Genomic DNA, 16,790 nt, shown 5'->3' on the forward strand with positions numbered 1-16,790 from the left:
TCAAATCCGACGAAAACAATCAGCTAGCTAAACTTCAAGCGTGCATTAAAGATATAAAATCCTGGATGACCTATGATTTTCTGATGTTAAACTCTAACAAAACTGAAGTTATTGTGCTGGGCCCTAAACACCTCCGAACCTCATTATCTAAAGACGTAGCTACCCTGGATGGTATTGCCCTGGCCTCCAGCACTACTGTCAGAAATCTAGGGGTTATTTTTGATCAGGATATATCCTTTAACGCCCATCTAAAACAAACCTCAAGAACAGCCTTTTTCCATTTTCGTAACATTGCCAAAATTATGAATATCCTGTCTCAAAACGATGCTGAAAAACTAGTCCATGCTTTCGTTACTTCCAGACTGGACTATTGTAATTCCCTACTGTCAGGTTGCTCAAATAAGTCCCTTAAGACTCTCCAGCTGATCCAGAATGCTGCAGCACGTGTTCTCCCAAGAACTAAGAAAAGAGATCATATTTCTCGTGTATTAGCTTCTCTGCATTGGCTTCCTGTAAAATCCAGGATTGAATTTAAAATCCTTCTCCTGACCTACAAAGCTCTAAATGGTCAAGCACCATCATATCTAGAAGAGCTCCTAATACCTTATTGTCCCACTAGAGCACTGTGCTCCCAGAATGCAGAGTTACTTGTGGAACCTAGAGTCTCTAAAAGTAGAATGGGAGCCAGAGCCTTTAGTTATCAGGCTCCTCTCCTATGGAACCAGCTCCCAATCTGGGTTCGGGGGGCAGAAACTGTCACCGCATTCAAGAATGAACTTAAAACTCTCCTATTTGATAAAGCTTATAGTTAGGGAGTGAGGAGTTGCAGTGTCCACCTAACTGGCCCACCTGCTTCTCTTTATAATTGTTAGATTAATAATATATAACAAAAGTAGAGGGAGGCAGGCCAGCACAGCCCGATCCGGCAAGGGAGAGTTTCAAGTTCCTCGCCACTGTCGCACTGGTCGCACTGCTTGCTCTTGAGGGAATTACTGCAATTGTTGGGGCTTTGTAAATTATAGAGTGTGGTCTCGACCTACTCTATCTGTAAAGTGTCTCGAGATAACTCGTGTTATGATTTGATACTATAAATAAAACTGAATTGAATTAACCCTTGTGTGTGTATATGTATATTATATATATATATATATATACACACATATATATATATATATATATATACACACATATATATATATATATATATATATACACACACATATATATATATATACACACACACACATATATATATACATATATATATATAACATATATATATATAAATACACATATATATACACATATATACACACACACATATATATATATATATATATACACATTTATTTTAGAAATTAATATATAGGCCTTTAATTATAAACATATAATTTTCTGATTCTGACACTCTTGGCCAGCAGAGAAGGCCTTGCTGGCCATGACTGCCCACCTCTGATCTACAGATCAAGTCATAACAATGAATATTCTGATTAATAGTGGATGGCTTGTGCGTGAAATAATGTATAAATAATGATGGAAATATAACTGAACATAGCAGAGAGCAGAACAGACAATGTGCACATTTACACATTGTAATCATTAGATGAGTGTCTCATAGAAAAAAATGTACGCACAGTGCGAACAGGATTATGGCTGCCGGTGCCACTGCCACACTATCATTTACAAAGACCCAACAATTCCCCTAAGAGCAAGCATTTGGTGCAACAGTGGACCTTTCTATGTGGAGAAACATCAACATTACATCACTCTCACACACACATATATTGAGTTTTCACCCCAGCGACTAGGAAAGAGCTTAGAGTAGGTACTCTCCCAGCACAAGAGGAAATTTGTACAATAATTGGTGCAGACATCAGTGTACGTCTCTGATCAATCACATCAGCCATGCAGCACCAGCAACTGACATTTTAAACAGCTAGCTAACTAGTCTGCCGAAAGAGTAGATTAATGCTTCAACCACACACTCTTGTTACAGTGTAGAAAAGCACATTGCTTTGTGCTAAGCTAGGCTAAACCTGTCCTGGACATTTCTCTGTCAAGTTGAAACTGATTTGATCCCAGGAAAGAGGGGAAAAAAGGATATTTCTTCAAACCACAAACAGATAATAACAAACGTTAATTGTTTTAGTTCCTGGATGTTCTCCTTTAATACTTCCTGATCAAATATCTCCCTTTTGTACCTGAGAGTGTCCAGTCTCCAGACAGGATCCTTCAGTCCTGCTGACAGTAGCTTCACTCCTGAGTCTCCTGGATGATTGTAGCTCAGATCCAGCTCTCTCAGATGGGAGGGGTTGGCGCTCAGAGCTGAGACCAGAGAAGAACAGCTTTCCTCTGAGATCAGACAGCCTGACAGACTGCAAACACACAAAACAACACACAGGAACCCTCTTGTCACCACCCAATCTCATGGTAGTTCGTGAAATTGTCACGTTATTGAATCTATTGATTTGTGTACTGAACATGTTAATGTCGTTATTTTCGTTTGGTGAGCACGAATTTTAAAGTAATGTATTTCAATGGGAAGCATCTTTCGTGATGACAGAACGATTACGGTAGCGAGTAGTATTGATAAGGCAAAAATCCACGCAGGGAGTTTGAACGGGATGGTGGATGGGTCAAACAACACAGGACTTTTACCCCGGAGACCAGGGATCGCGTCCCGGGTGTTCCAGTTCTATTCTGCGTTATTATCTTCCAAACCACAACCATCCTGTTGTTGTCGGTGTGTCCTGCGTGTGATGGTTTCTTTCCCAGTTTTTCTTTACCTAACCACAACCTATCCCTGTTGTCATCTGTGGTATTTAATTATTCAACAACAAAATCAAATGATTAATAAGCCTCATGGAAAGTAAGGCTGAGTCTCAAAACTACTGCTGAAGTTTATCGTATCAACAGACACAAACCTACATGTCAGCTGTTTATCAACTAAAGTTAATAAGAGATTAAATGGTCATCAGTTGAATGGGTTAATGACTCCTGACCTGAGAGTCTCCAGTGTGCAGCATGGACTCTTCAGTCCAACAGAGATCAGCTTCCCTCCTGAATCCTGCAGGTTGTTGTTACTCAGGTCCAGCTCTCTCAGACTACAGGACTGGGAGCTGAGAACTGAGGAAAGAACTTCACAGCTTCTCTCTGACAGGTTACAGCCAGTCAGTCTTGAGAGACAACAGGAAACAAACACATTATTTATATGTAACTCCTTTTGAAAGATATCAGAGTATTTATTGATGCATAAATCACACTTACAGAGCTTTGTTGAAGGGACGGTAATGAATGAATCTCAGCCATAGTTCATACTTCGTGTTTTACAACATATTATAAATAGATGGATTTAGCTACTATACATCCGCAAACTTCATTATTGATGTGTCAGTGGGACAGCTGATGTGATCCAACAGCTGATGTGATCCAAACCGCTGATCTGATCCAAACTACTCCAGTAACAGTTAACTTCAGAGTGTAAAAATGTTGTTTCATCCAATGATTCAATTCTCATCCTCTTCCAACCATTCATCAAAACTAAGTCTGCCATATAAATCAAAATAAACAACAAAACGATCCATTATATCAATGTTGTAGGCTAACGTTACTCTTTTTTTGATTCAGCCCTGGAAGTTACAATGTTGCCATGGAAATGGCCGAGTAATATTTTATGTCATGCACCAGTTGTCCTCAAATGGCTCTGGCTGTGCTGATTTGAGAATGTTCTAAATGTCTAGTTGACCAATCAGATACTCTGGTCGGATCTACTTGTTGTATAATCAGGAATAAACAAACGTCCAGTAATCAAAGTCACATGATATTAAAATATAAATTATTTTTGGATCTCAGCCACAGTTCATATTTTATTCTTTAAGAAGTGATTCTAAATCAGAATGAAATACTTTGGAAACATTCACTTTTTTTAATGTTTCCAAAGTATTTTTCAAACACTGTGTTTTCAAATATTGTTCTTGATCTGACCTTAAAGTCTCCAGTGTGCAGTGTGGACTCTTCAATCCAACAGAGATCAGCTTCCCTCCTGAATCCTGCAGGTTGTTGTTACTCAGGTCCAGCTCTCTCAGACTACAGGACTGGGAGCTGAGAACTGAGGACAGAGCTTCACAGCTTCTCTCTGACAGATTACAGCCACTCAGTCTGAGGAGACAACAGTAAGGAAACAAGTTATTTATTATGAACTCCTGTTGAAAGATATCAGAGAATTTAATGATGAATAAATCCCACTTACAGAACTTTGTTGGAGGCTTTGACCACTGGCAGCAGCCTCAGAAGAGCCTCCTCTGAAGCAGAGTATTTCTTCAGGTCAAACACATCCAGATCTTCTTCTGATGACAGTAAGATGAAGACCAGAGCTGCCCACTGAGCATGAGACAGATCATCTTTGGAGAAACTTCCTGAACTTACGTACTGTTGGATCTCCTCCACTAGAGAACGATCATTCAGTTCATTCAGACAGTGGAACAGATTGATGCTTTTCTCTGCAGACAGATTCTCACTTATCTTCTTCTTGATGTACTCCACTGTTTCCTGATTGGTCTCTGAGCTACATCCTGTCTGTGTCAGCAGACCATGTAGGAGATTCTGATTGGTCTGCAGTGAAAGACCCAGGAGGAAGCGAAGCAACAAGTCCAGGTGTCCATTTGGACTCTGTAAGGCCTTGTCCACAGCACTCTGGTAGAAACGTATTGATGTTATTTGTTCTTCTGACAGCAGGTTGAATCCAGAGTTAATGAATGTCAGATGGACATGAAGAGCAGCCAGAAACTCCTGAACACTCAGATGGACGAAGCAGAACACCTTGTCCTGGTACAGTCTTCTCTCCTCTTTAAAGATCTGCGTAAACACTCCTGAGTACACTGAGGCTGCTGTGATATCGATGCCACACTCTGTCAGGTCTGATTCATAGAAGATCAGGTTACCTTTCTGCAGCTGCTCAAAAGCCAGTTTTCCCAGAGACTGCATCATCTTCCTGCTCTCTGGACTCCAGTGTAGATCCGTCTCATCTCCTCCATCATACTTGATGTTCTTCACTTTGGACTGAACCACAAGGAAGTGGATGTACATCTCAGTCAGGGTCTTGGGCAGCTCTCCTCCCTCTCTGGTCTTCAACACGTCCTCCAGAACTGTAGCAGTGATCCAGCAGAAGACTGGGATGTGACACATTATGTGGAGGCTTCGTGATATCTTGATGTGGGAGATGATTCTGTTGGCCTGCTCCTCATCTCTGAATCTCTTCCTGAAGTACTCCTCCTTCTGTGGGTCAGTGAACCCTCTGACCTCTGTCACCATGTCAACACACTCAGGAGGGATCTGATTGGCTGCTGCAGGTCGTGTGGTTATCCAGAGGCGAGCAGAGGGAAGCAGATTCCCCCTGATGAGGTTTGTCAGCAGCACATCCATTGAGGTGGACTCTGTAACATCAGTCAGGATTTTAGTGTTGCGGAAGTCCAGAGGAAGTCGACACTCATCCAGACCATCAAAGATGAACACAACTGGGAACTCTTCAAACCTACAGATTCCTGCTTCTTTGGTTTCACTAAAGAAGTAATCAACAAGTCCCACCAAGCTGTACTTTTCCTCTTTCAGCACATTCAGCTCTCTGAAGGTGAATGGAAATGTGAACTGGATGTCCTGGTTGGCTTTGCCTTCAGCCCAGTCCAGAGTGAACTTCTGTGTTAAGACTGTTTTCCCGATGCCCGCCACTCCCTTTGTCATCACTGTTCTGATTGGTGCATCTCTTCCAGGTTGGGCTTTAAAGATGTCTTCTTGTCTGATTGTTGTTTCTGGTCTGTCTGGTTTCCTGGATGCTGTTTCAATCTGTCTGACCTCATGTTCATCATTGACCTCTGCAGTCCCTCCCTCTGTGATGTAGATATCTGTGAACATCTGATTCAGAAGGGTTCGGATTCCTGCTTTAGCAATCCCCTCAAACACACACTGAAACTTCTTGTTCAGGTGAGATTTGAGTTTACGCTTACAAACTCCAGTATGACTTCCTGAATGAGCACACAACAAAGAAAACCAGTAAGTTATTCATTAAGAAAACAGGAACATATTTTGGTCCATCTCTGGAGACATTAGTAAACGTTCCATTAGTCCAGCAATCTTTAGAGAAATCCTCTTACTGCTCTGCAGACGGTCAGCCAGCTTATCCTGCTTAATTCTCCTCAGGAAGTGCAGTGTGATCTTTAGAAATGCCTTTCTGCTCCTCTGCTCTTCATCCTCACCCTTCCTCTGACTCTCTGAGCATTCTGGGTAATCGGGACACAGAACTTTCTGGATCTTCTTCAGCTCGTTCTTCACAAAAGTGATGATGTTCTCCTCCAGCAGCTGGAACAGAAGATTATATGAATGTCACAATCAAACTGAAATCATGGAAGCAAACATCAGATACTTGTTGGGCAGCCTGACAATTCACTGGTCTGAAAAGTGCAGCATGGAGATGATTGTGAACAGAATAAAAGTACTAGTAAAAGTACTAGTTGTACATGTACAGACCATAAATATGGAGTCCAGGTGTGTTTGATGCTGCTGGGCAGACTGACCACTGGGAACCTCTGAGCTCTCCTGGTCCACTCTGTGGAGAAATTAGTTTACATCATGTCTGTCCACACAGAGACAAACACAAGGTAAAGGTCCTTTGACTTAAAGTGTTGATTACAACATTAAATCAGATGGTTCCCCTGACATTAAAGTGTTGGTGGTACTGCTGACCCCACTGTGAATCATCAGAAAGAACTAAGAACTAAACAAGGGCTACAACATGGTTGGCCTAAAGGATGCAGCAGCAAAGCAGTAGACTGGTATCATGAGGCCAGGAGGTCTCATGATAAACTGGACAACTTTCAGGTGTGAGAATATAAATGGATGTGAAAAAGAAAGATGCTGAAACTAAACTCCAAAAACATCTCTGGATACATACAATTTAAAACATGAATCAGTAATGTTATAATATTAACAGCTTACCTCTTTTCAGCAGAGGGTTGCTCTCCTTTAAAGTTAATGAGGCCTTCATGTGAACATTGGCTCTTAAAGGACACACAGCTGGGTTCAGGTTCAGGTTCAGGTTCAGGTGACTTAGGTCTCAGCTGGGTCCTGATAGAAACACATTTATTTAGGGTCATATGTTCAGTTAAAGTTTTCCTGCATAAAATATAATATTAATATGAGTATGTCTGTAGGCCTAATTATTAACAATTAAATGCCAATAATGCTTTACTTTCTGTCCACAACTCAATAAAAATATCTTTTGAAATCAGAAAAAAAAAAAAAATCTAAATATAATATTTAAAATTGTCGTCCAAACAGAAATATATTTAGAGTGAGATAGGAAATTATTTTGCAAAAATATTCTCATTTCAGTCATCAACTACGATAATTCATCAGATTGTTTCCCCTGACACTAAAGTGATGGTGGTACTGCTGACCCCACTGTGAATCAACAGAAAGAACTAAGAATTAAGAAGGGCTACAACATGGTTGGCCTAAAGGACTCCTGAAGCAGCAGACTCGTCTGAGTGAGGAAGACTACTCTCTGTGCTCAGTCAGCACTTTGATGATGTCATGTTCTGCTGTGTGTTTACAAATGGTCAATATATGGGTGCCTGGGTGGCCTACTAGTAGAGCCATCCATATATAGAGGCTCAGTTCTCGACCCGGAGGTCGTGGGTTTAATTCTGACATGCGACACTTGTCCTGCAATAAGAAGAGGTGATTTTACGTCTCACAGCAACTTAATACGATCTAGTGTCTGACGGAAATGATACCTATGTTAAATACTTCTAAAATACTATATCTATGAATCTCATTATATGGTACTGATAACTTACTTTCTGTAAGATGGATGTCTTTGTTTAAATTCAATAAAAAAATTGTTTGACCGTTTGCTCTTGAAGGACAAACAGCTGGGTTCAGGTTCAGAAGACTCTGTTCTCTGCTGCTGGATCCTGAAACAAACAGATAAATGTGCATATCGAAAATATCTTTTAACACAGACAACTGTTTTTATTTCAAATATTAGTAATGTTCATCAGTTTTTAATTCTTACATTCCATCAGCAGATAGACTAAAGAAAAAGAGGAAGCAGCATTGAATGCTACTGATAAGAACTGATACTTACACAAAATATAATAATTCAACAACAATACATAATTATTAACAACTGAATGCTAATAATGACTTACTTTTTGTCAGAAACACATTTAAAATCACATGACCGGTCACTCTTGAAGGACACACCGCTGGATCCATATCCAGATTCAGCAGACTCTGGTCTGGTCCTGATAGAAAAAAACATTCATTGAAGATCACATGTTCAGTTAAAGAGTCCCTGCATAACATAACTGTGAAAATATATAATTAAGATACATAAGTATATAAGCCTAATTATTAAAAATAAATTCCAATAATGACTTACTTTCTGACAGAAACAAGTTGATCAAAATCAATAAAAATATCCTTTATAAGATTCTACATTAATAAGATGTCACTGTTCTTCACGAAGAGTTGGTTCTTTCAAATGTTTTGTAATGTTGCTGACTTTGTAAAGTAAATGAAACCATTCCACAGCCGCTGCTTTGACCACTCAGTTCACGCAGAGCTGTGGTGATCTGCCAATGAGAGACTAATAACCCTTGTGTGGTCCTTTGGGTCCCAGTGACCCGAAGGACCACACAAGGATTATGTACTTCCCTTTACTTTGTTGAGAATTGCTCTCTAAACCCTGTTTGTGTAAAGTAAGTAAGTAAAGTTTATTTCTAGAACACATTTAACCAAAATTTGACCAAAATGCTGTACAAACAAGAACTAAGGTGCTGTATTAACCCTTGTTTAGAGAGCAATTCTCAACAAAGTAAACGGAAGTACATAATCCTTGTGTTGTCCTTCGGGTCACTGGGACCCGAAGGACAACACAAGGGTTAAATAACAAAAGGAGACATAAAAGCAGGAATGTCTGTAGTCATAGTACAGTGTAGTGTAGTAATATCCTACATACTGGTGAATTTGGGGACGTTTTATGAAACTAATAATAAGGTTATTGTATACCGGTGACCACCTTTTCCAGGTAGTAGCGGGGAACAAGAGAGCTGGGGTGGTCTCAGATCAGATTTTAATACCAGGTGAAAACAGGGCCATAGATATCCAAGAGTTCACCTGGACGACAGGCTACAGTGGGCTGGAAACACAGAGACCCTCTACAAGAAGACCACACACACCCAATGAGACAACAGTACTTCTAGTTTGCTGGAGGTTTCAGAACAACTCACCTCCATCTTCTCCTCTCCATTTCAATTCTCCTCTCCTCCATTTCAATTCTCCTCTCCACCATTTCAATTCGCTCCCTCACACTTTTCTCCATTCTAATCTCCATTACAGGTCGCCTTCTTTTTTTAAAGTAGTGGTGTCTCCATGGACCGGACACTCTTCATTGACACACATCTGGGTTCAGGTTCAGGTTCAGCAGGGTCTTGTCTCTGATGGGTCCTGTTAGAAAGAGAGGAAGACCACTTTTTAATCTCCAGGAACAGAAGCTGCAGGAGAATCTTGAAGCTATCAAGCAGACAATGAAGTGTGAAGCTCTTCACTGAATGATTTCTGCTCTCTGCTCATCCTGCTCTGTCATTCGTTATCTTTCTGGGAGAAAAGGAACATTGGAAAGACTCCAGGACTAATGTCAACTTTCTGTCCTGTGTAGACTGTAAAATAATGGACATGGAGACACTACTCCTCCTCCTCCACACATCACTACAACAGTAACAGAGGGATTTAGGTCACTACACTTTATTTTGAAAGGTTCCAGAGGAAACAGTAGAGTCCTGTTGTGTCTCACTTTATGCTGTCTGACATCAGGAGAAAGGCTCGGACCACACTAGAGCTGTCAATCTTCCTCTATAATACCATTCAAATTCCATTTGATATTTTTTTAATATTCAAATAACATTCAAACATTTAATGCTCAATTGCAGCCTGTAAAATAATATGTACTACACTACTCAGACTAATGCATTGTCAATGCCATTACAAGCATGTGGTTGTTGTTACACGTTCCGTCCACTAGAGGGGCTTCCAACATTAGACTGGCCTTAAGGGGACCTGCACACAACTTTGCTTACATTCATTTCCCACCACGAGCACACAGCGGCAAACACAAATCAATGGAGAACTCTGTAATGAAACATTTTCAACAAGTGTAGTGAAGTGGCTCTGTTGTAAAGGTTAACCGTGCTCGGTTAGCACAATGACATCATGTTAGAAAGCACAGCCGAAAAACAATTTGTCTAACCCAAACTAGGTAAGTAGCAAATTATGCTAACTGCATTAATAACCAAGCCAAACGGTGCGGTCACTACTTTTTTAGTGATTTATAAGCAACCTCCTTCTTGCAGATTGTCACATTACTGAGAATACAGCTTTTAGAAGGTAATATATGAAGTTGAATTTAACTCTGACAGCTGTAGGGCAGGTAACATCACCTTTAGCTGTCTCCATGAAGCTCCGAGCTAAGCTAACATTACTATACCTCGCGACACAGTTAGAAAACAAGAACGAGCTAACTAATGTTAACATAAGGACTTTGTTTTGGTGGATGTCGATTTTAAAGTCATATTAAAACTATTTCCCATCCTTCTTACGATTTCCAGCCTCAGCCTGTCACTCCCCCCGTGTACTAACGTTACTCGGTACTTAACGTTATCTCCGTAATGTTGTACTAACACTACTCGGTACGTAACGTTAGCTTAGACCTCACAATGCCTTGTGTTTCACACTCCCGTTAAGATGTGACATGAGTGACACATGCGGGTAGGCCAAGGCGAGAAGATGGAGATTAGCTAACGTTAGCCAACATATTTATGAAAACAGTCACATTTGAATAGTAATTTCAGCATTCGAATAGTATTGATTTTTTTACTATTCGAATTATATTCAAATTTCGGCATTCATTCCAACAGCCCTAGACCACACCCATCTTCAAACCCAGCCTTTATTTAGATCTCAACTACACAGCTGTAAAGTTTTCTGACTGCAACCTCAGGGTTGTGACAGACAGACGTATAAACACCTGGCAACGTATTTAAAACCTCCTCTTTAGTAGTTCATGCTACAACATGTAGATATATCTTCAACACAAGAGTCATCCAAACTTTCTCAGGAAATAAGAAGTGAAGTAGAAACATTATATTTAACTTTACAGAGCCAGAAACAAACCCTGAAGAGACAAAAGACAAACTTGTTGTTAAAGTATCAAACAGCAACTTATAGTTTCTTCAAACAGTCCAAAGAGTTGACAGAGAAGAACTCAGGTGAGTTGTTTCCTGATGAGTCACAGTTCCACCTGTCAGGAAGCCGGTACTAAGAGCACAATAAGAGCTTTGTTTCTTATCTCTGTGTAACTGTGGTTGTTGTCATTGTGTGTTTTTTTTTCCTTTGTCCCGTGAATGCAACACAAGGAACTTTCCCCGCGTCGAGTTCCAACATGTTTTAAATGTGATGAACAAACTTTATCGTTAAACAGACTCAGTGGAAGAAGTTCTCCAAACTATTAATACTACACAATGAAAAAACTCTGTCCAACACCCTGCTCTGTTACTAAATGTACTTGATTTAGAAGTAGCAGTGAGAGAGCTGATGCTCTGGAACATTACATCATGGTTTACTGCTGATTCATACTTTGTGTGTAAACTGTGAATGTGCAGAGTAACACGCTGTCAGATAAATGGAGGACAATAGCAAGTGGAGCCACTTCTTTGAAACCTTCGTAAGCTGCTGAGAGGCTGAGTCAGGGAACAATCAACACTTTTATGACGCGCAGTTTGAATAATTCAGTTCCACTCCGTGATATGAGTTTACAGATTTATTGACCATTTGAAAATTGGAAAAACTAAAACAATGTAATCTAGTAGCATGAAAAAAATGGCCTACTGTCTGAACGTGGATGTGGTTAATAGTTCACCTTTGAGTTTGCTGTGGAACTTGTCAACAGAAAATGAAGAACCCAAACTCCCCCCTCTCTCTAGCCTCCGCCATGCAGGTGCAGAGATCTATCAATAGAAGATGATTATTGTGATTAAAGCAAGTATTGAGACATGTTACTGCAGTAAAGGTACTAATAGGACAGTGTGAGGTTACAGCAGCTGGCTGAGCAGATAACTAACGTGGAGAGAAAACAGACAGACCCTCTGCTCGCTGTTCTCTGGACTTTAACAGAGAAAACCTCAGCAGAGAACTCCACATTACAGACAGCACAGAGAGGGCTGGGAGCCAAAGCTGCATCACTGTGTTTCATCATTTAACAGGAGTGTCAGAGCTAACCGGTTTTATAGCTGAACTCAGGCAGCTTCGTCAGGAGGCGGAAGAGGACAGAAAGAATTCGGGAGAACCAGAAACACTCTGACTAAAGAGATCAGAGGAGCTACACTGAAAAGATGCAGGACAAGTTTTCAGCCAACAAGGCTGCGTCAGAGCAGACAGGCCTGCAGGACATCACCTGCCTGATAATAAGTGGATGGCATTATCATAGAGTGGGCGTGTCTGTGAAGAGAAGGCTGGGCCCAGAGAAACATTTTCATTCAGATACCTGGAGGTCAGAGGTCAACAGACCCCTTTGAAAATGGACATGCCAGTTTCCTCCTCACCAAAATGTAGCCTAACTTTATGCCCCCCCCCCCTCCCTGCCCCCCTTCCTGAGCTGATTTGTACTTCATCTGGAACATTACATCATGTTTTACTGCTGATTAATACTTTGTGTGTAAACTGTGAATGTGCAGAGTAACACGCTGTCAGATAAATGGAAGACAATAACAAGTGCAAGCTTTCTTTCAGAGATTAAAACAAGTATTCAGACATTTTACTGCAGTAAAAGTACTTATAGCATGGTGTGAAGTTACAGCAGTTGCCTGAGCAGATAACTAATGTGGAGAGAAAACAGACATACTCTCCGCTCCCTGAACTCAGCACAATATGAAAATTAAAAAGTGAAACACTTACGTAGTTGACTGCTCTGATTGGAGGGTTTCTCATGCTGCAGCTCGACCTGGAAGACCTCTGGGACACCGATATATGTTATTGTGTGTGTGTCAACTGAAACCTTTGTCTCTGACAGCAAAACAGCAAACCTGTTTCAGCTTCATCAGGAGGAAGAGGAGTACAGAAGAGGAGACGGAAAGAATCCTGTAGAACCAGAAACACTGACAACAGAGATCAGAGGAGCAGTAATATGAATAAATGAATAGACTGTAACGAAACTCTGTATCTGGTGCTTTGTACAGTAAGATTAGTTGATGAGTTTATGTGTCGGGGCAGAAACGGAACGTTAACGGACAGTGTGAAGAAAGCTGCCGCTGAGGAAAAAAGTGTGTGTGTGTGTGTGTGTGGTGGCGGCGGTGGAGGGGGGGCATAGAGGGGAATGTGTGTGTGTGTCTGTGTGTGTGCGTGCTAAGCTCATCTAAATATTCATGAGCAGACCATATAAGGCAGAAAAGCTCTCGCTTCAGTCCAGTCCCATTTAACAGGGTAGCATTAGGGCCAAAAGAACAGCAAAAGAGACATTTTCAGCCCAACTAATGTTACATACCCTATTAGGAGACCTTAAGGAACAGTGTGAAATACCGTATATAACCATTCTATCACCCCTTTAAAGGAGGGGGCTTTAACTTTGAAAACTGATAAGGGGTGCTATCGAGCCAATATGCCATGCCCAAGCCGGAGACCCATGTCAGATCGCAATTTTCATAAAGTCTGACATGCATACCAATTTTCAATTAGCCCAAGCACCTCAAAACTGCGCTCAAACGCATAGAATAAGGAGAAAGAACGAAGAAAAAACATTAGAAGAGCAATAGGACCTTCCCCCCCGACGATGTCGGTGCTCAGGCCCAAATAAAGAACAATCAAACTAACCCAAAGTCGCCCATGAAAAATTTGCCAAATCGTCTCTGACAATGCCAAACAGCTTTTCTTTGCTGTTGCTATTGACTCTTGTTTTGAGTTTCTGGTACCCCCAGGTGCTGACAATCAGGTGCCTGATTCTGCAACCAGTGGCCATCCCATATCTCCACAGTCTGGGACCAAACTCTATCCTCCAAGATGACAATGCTCGTCCCCACAGAGCGGGGTTTATCAGAGACTACCTCCAGAATGTGGGAGTGGAGAGGATGGAATGGCCTGCCAGCAGTCCTGACCTCACCCCCCATTGAACACTTGTGGGATCAGCTTGGGCGTGCTATTCATGCCAGAGTGACCAACACAACTACGTTGGCTGACTTGCGACAAATGCTGGTTGAAGAATGGGATGCCATCCCACAGCAGTGTGTGACCAGGCTGGTGACCAGCATGAGGAGGAGGTGCCAGGCTGTTGTGGCTGTGTATGGTTCTTCCACACGCTACCTAGGCTCCTGTTCGTTAAATGAATACATTGTTAAATTGCCAATATGTCTTGTTTCTTCAAGCTTCAATCATCCAATCCACCAAACACCAAACCAGCCAATGGCAGAATAAGCTGTTTGGCATTGGCAGAGAAGATTTGGCAAATTTTTCATGTGCGCAACCCACATACTCAGCTCTGTTTCTCAAATGCATGTTCCTTTCAAATGGGGCACCATTTGAAAGGGAACTAAACAGGCTTTCCAACGGTATAAGATTTATTGCCAAAAAGCATTGTTATCACAGAGAAATAATCTACCAAACACAAATTTCCTTACTTTTTGTTTTAAGTTTATATACATATATTATTTTAATTAGTTATTTTAAAAACGTAATCGTTTTATTAAATTTTTTGTGCATAAAGACAGTAAATCTGAAAGATATGAAACGTTAAAAACTACATTTTTGAATCATTTTCTGGACTTTGATGTGATTAATTTAGCTTCTAATGGATCAATGTGAATCAGACACGCACACATACTGTACAGACACACAGACACACACACACACACACACACACACAGCAGGCACAGTTAGGAGGACACAGTTAAGTTTCATAGCACCTACAATTATTACAGTCCAGTAGACCCAAACACCTCATATGTAATAGTTATGTGTATGGGGTTGTACCGTGTGCAGTTATTGAAAATAAGTTATTTGGTATGTTCTTCACAGAAAATGAGCCAAGGCCAATGAGTTTGAGTTAGAAGAAATAATAAATAGCATAATGTTTCTTTATTAATAAAATTTAGAGTGTGCTCACATCAACAGATTCTCACTCCCATCTCGTAAAATACAGACGTCTGGTCAGGTGCCTTTGTCGTTCTTATTGACGCTAAAGCATCCGCTGCGCGGTGTGGGAGGATCCCCTGCCTCTCCCAGTTATACAGGGGCGTATTTCACGGGGAGAGGCAAGGGAGAGCAGTGGACTAATCAAGCACTGATCTCTTTTGCAGCTTGTTTGAGTAGCTTAAAGAAAATAGTATTCACATTGGGTGTTATTTTAGTTTTTATTTATTATTAGTACTACATATCATCCATTCATTATGTTCAAATATGTGAACTAGATTATAGTTATAGCATTTATAAAGCCTTCATTTGTTCTTGTTGACTGGGCTAAACCAGTTTGCCTACTGTTTCTCTAACATTCCTGAGGCACTGATCTCCTTTGCTGTTTGTTTGAGACGAAAGAAAATCCCCAGTATGCCCTTGGGTGTTATTTTACCATTTATTTATTATTTATACATATGGCTGTATAGTAAAATATGTGGAGTATAGTTATCATTTAAAACACATTTATTTGTTCTTGTTGACTGAGCTAAAGCAGTTTGCCTACTGTTGCTCTAACATTCCTGAGGGTGGCAGCAGAGGACAAAATATAAATGATTCCCTCTAATAAACTCTGGTCAGGTGAAGCATGGGTTTATCTGATTTTTTTCTATTCTAAAGAATCCATTCAAGTTTTTCTTCAACTGTCAGGCATTGTTGTTGTGGCATTATTGTAAAAGGTTACACAATCATTTTAATATATTTCATTTCAATTGAAATTTAAGATTGCAACATGAGCACAAACTAAAGCCTGCAATTTTAAGTTTTTGAATCCAACAAAGTAACCTACAGCAAAGTATAGTGTTCATGATGTGGTGGAAGCAAGCCATCTATTTATCTTCCTGGACTGAATGGTTGTGTCCCATTGCAGAATAAAATACTTCCAAATGCCCCATCCATCTTGACTCCTGGGTCACATATGAGTCAGTTCAAAGGTTAACAGAGTGGTCAAATTACTAGCACAGGTGTAAATATGTCTGAATAAGCACATCTCAATGCTGACTTGATGTGTAATATTTTGTTTTAGCAATTGAATTTCCTAAGTAGATACTAAAAAGAAATGGAAATTAAAAAAATTTACTTAAAATATTTATTCAAAAACATTTAACAAAACAGGAACTGCAACAGGCAATGAAAAAGTTGCTAGGGTTGCAAATAGATTAGGCAATAAAAAGGGGGACAAAAATCACATTGACAAATAAGACAGAAAACAAACAAATACACCAAATTAAATTTCAGAAAGAGAAAAAATGTAAATAATGAAATAACAATTTGCTTGTTCAGTCACTTCACTGGCACAAACCGTCTGTTGCAAGCAAAAATGACCCTCAGTGCATATTTAGGGACTCCAGGTAAATTAGGACATCTGAGGATTTCAATCCCAAGTTTCACTCTGCGGCCTCCAAGAGTGTCAAACTGCTCTTCAACTTGTTGAGTCATCACAGTGTCCAGAGTAAAGCGTGTCTGAGGCACTTGCACTTGTTCAGGCCAGTTGATATCAGGGGCTTAACCAGTCCCTGCAT

General features: G+C 40.5%; 1 protein-coding gene across 2 annotated transcripts in view; it reads right to left on the minus strand.

Moving 5' to 3' along the window:
* The window catches only part of LOC120554197 (NLR family CARD domain-containing protein 3-like), a 39,457-nt gene that overhangs the window by 19,919 nt on the left and 2,748 nt on the right, over nucleotides 1–16,790 (minus strand). Inside the window, exons 3-13 of one of the 2 annotated variants that reach the window (XM_039792927.1) lie at nucleotides 13,006–13,188; nucleotides 11,972–12,059; nucleotides 9,288–9,504; nucleotides 8,205–8,300; nucleotides 7,851–7,967; nucleotides 6,988–7,116; nucleotides 6,520–6,598; nucleotides 6,147–6,351; nucleotides 4,250–6,017; nucleotides 3,985–4,158; nucleotides 3,003–3,176 (exon numbers count right to left, since the gene is read on the minus strand). In XM_039792927.1, the coding sequence (XP_039648861.1) occupies nucleotides 3,003–3,176; nucleotides 3,985–4,158; nucleotides 4,250–6,017; nucleotides 6,147–6,351; nucleotides 6,520–6,598; nucleotides 6,988–7,116; nucleotides 7,851–7,967; nucleotides 8,205–8,300; nucleotides 9,288–9,391 (2,846 nt within the window). In that variant the 5' untranslated portion in view covers nucleotides 9,392–9,504; nucleotides 11,972–12,059; nucleotides 13,006–13,188. Of the gene's footprint in view, nucleotides 1–2,201; nucleotides 2,861–3,002; nucleotides 3,177–3,984; nucleotides 4,159–4,249; nucleotides 6,018–6,146; nucleotides 6,352–6,519; nucleotides 6,599–6,987; nucleotides 7,117–7,850; nucleotides 7,968–8,204; nucleotides 8,301–9,287; nucleotides 9,505–11,971; nucleotides 12,060–13,005; nucleotides 13,189–16,790 lie in introns of those variants that run through there. The other variant, XR_005638332.1, reaches the window with a different exon arrangement.

The sequence above is a fragment of the Perca fluviatilis genome, chromosome 24, assembly GCF_010015445.1.
Source record: "Perca fluviatilis chromosome 24, GENO_Pfluv_1.0, whole genome shotgun sequence".
Lineage (NCBI taxonomy): Eukaryota > Metazoa > Chordata > Actinopteri > Perciformes > Percidae > Perca > Perca fluviatilis.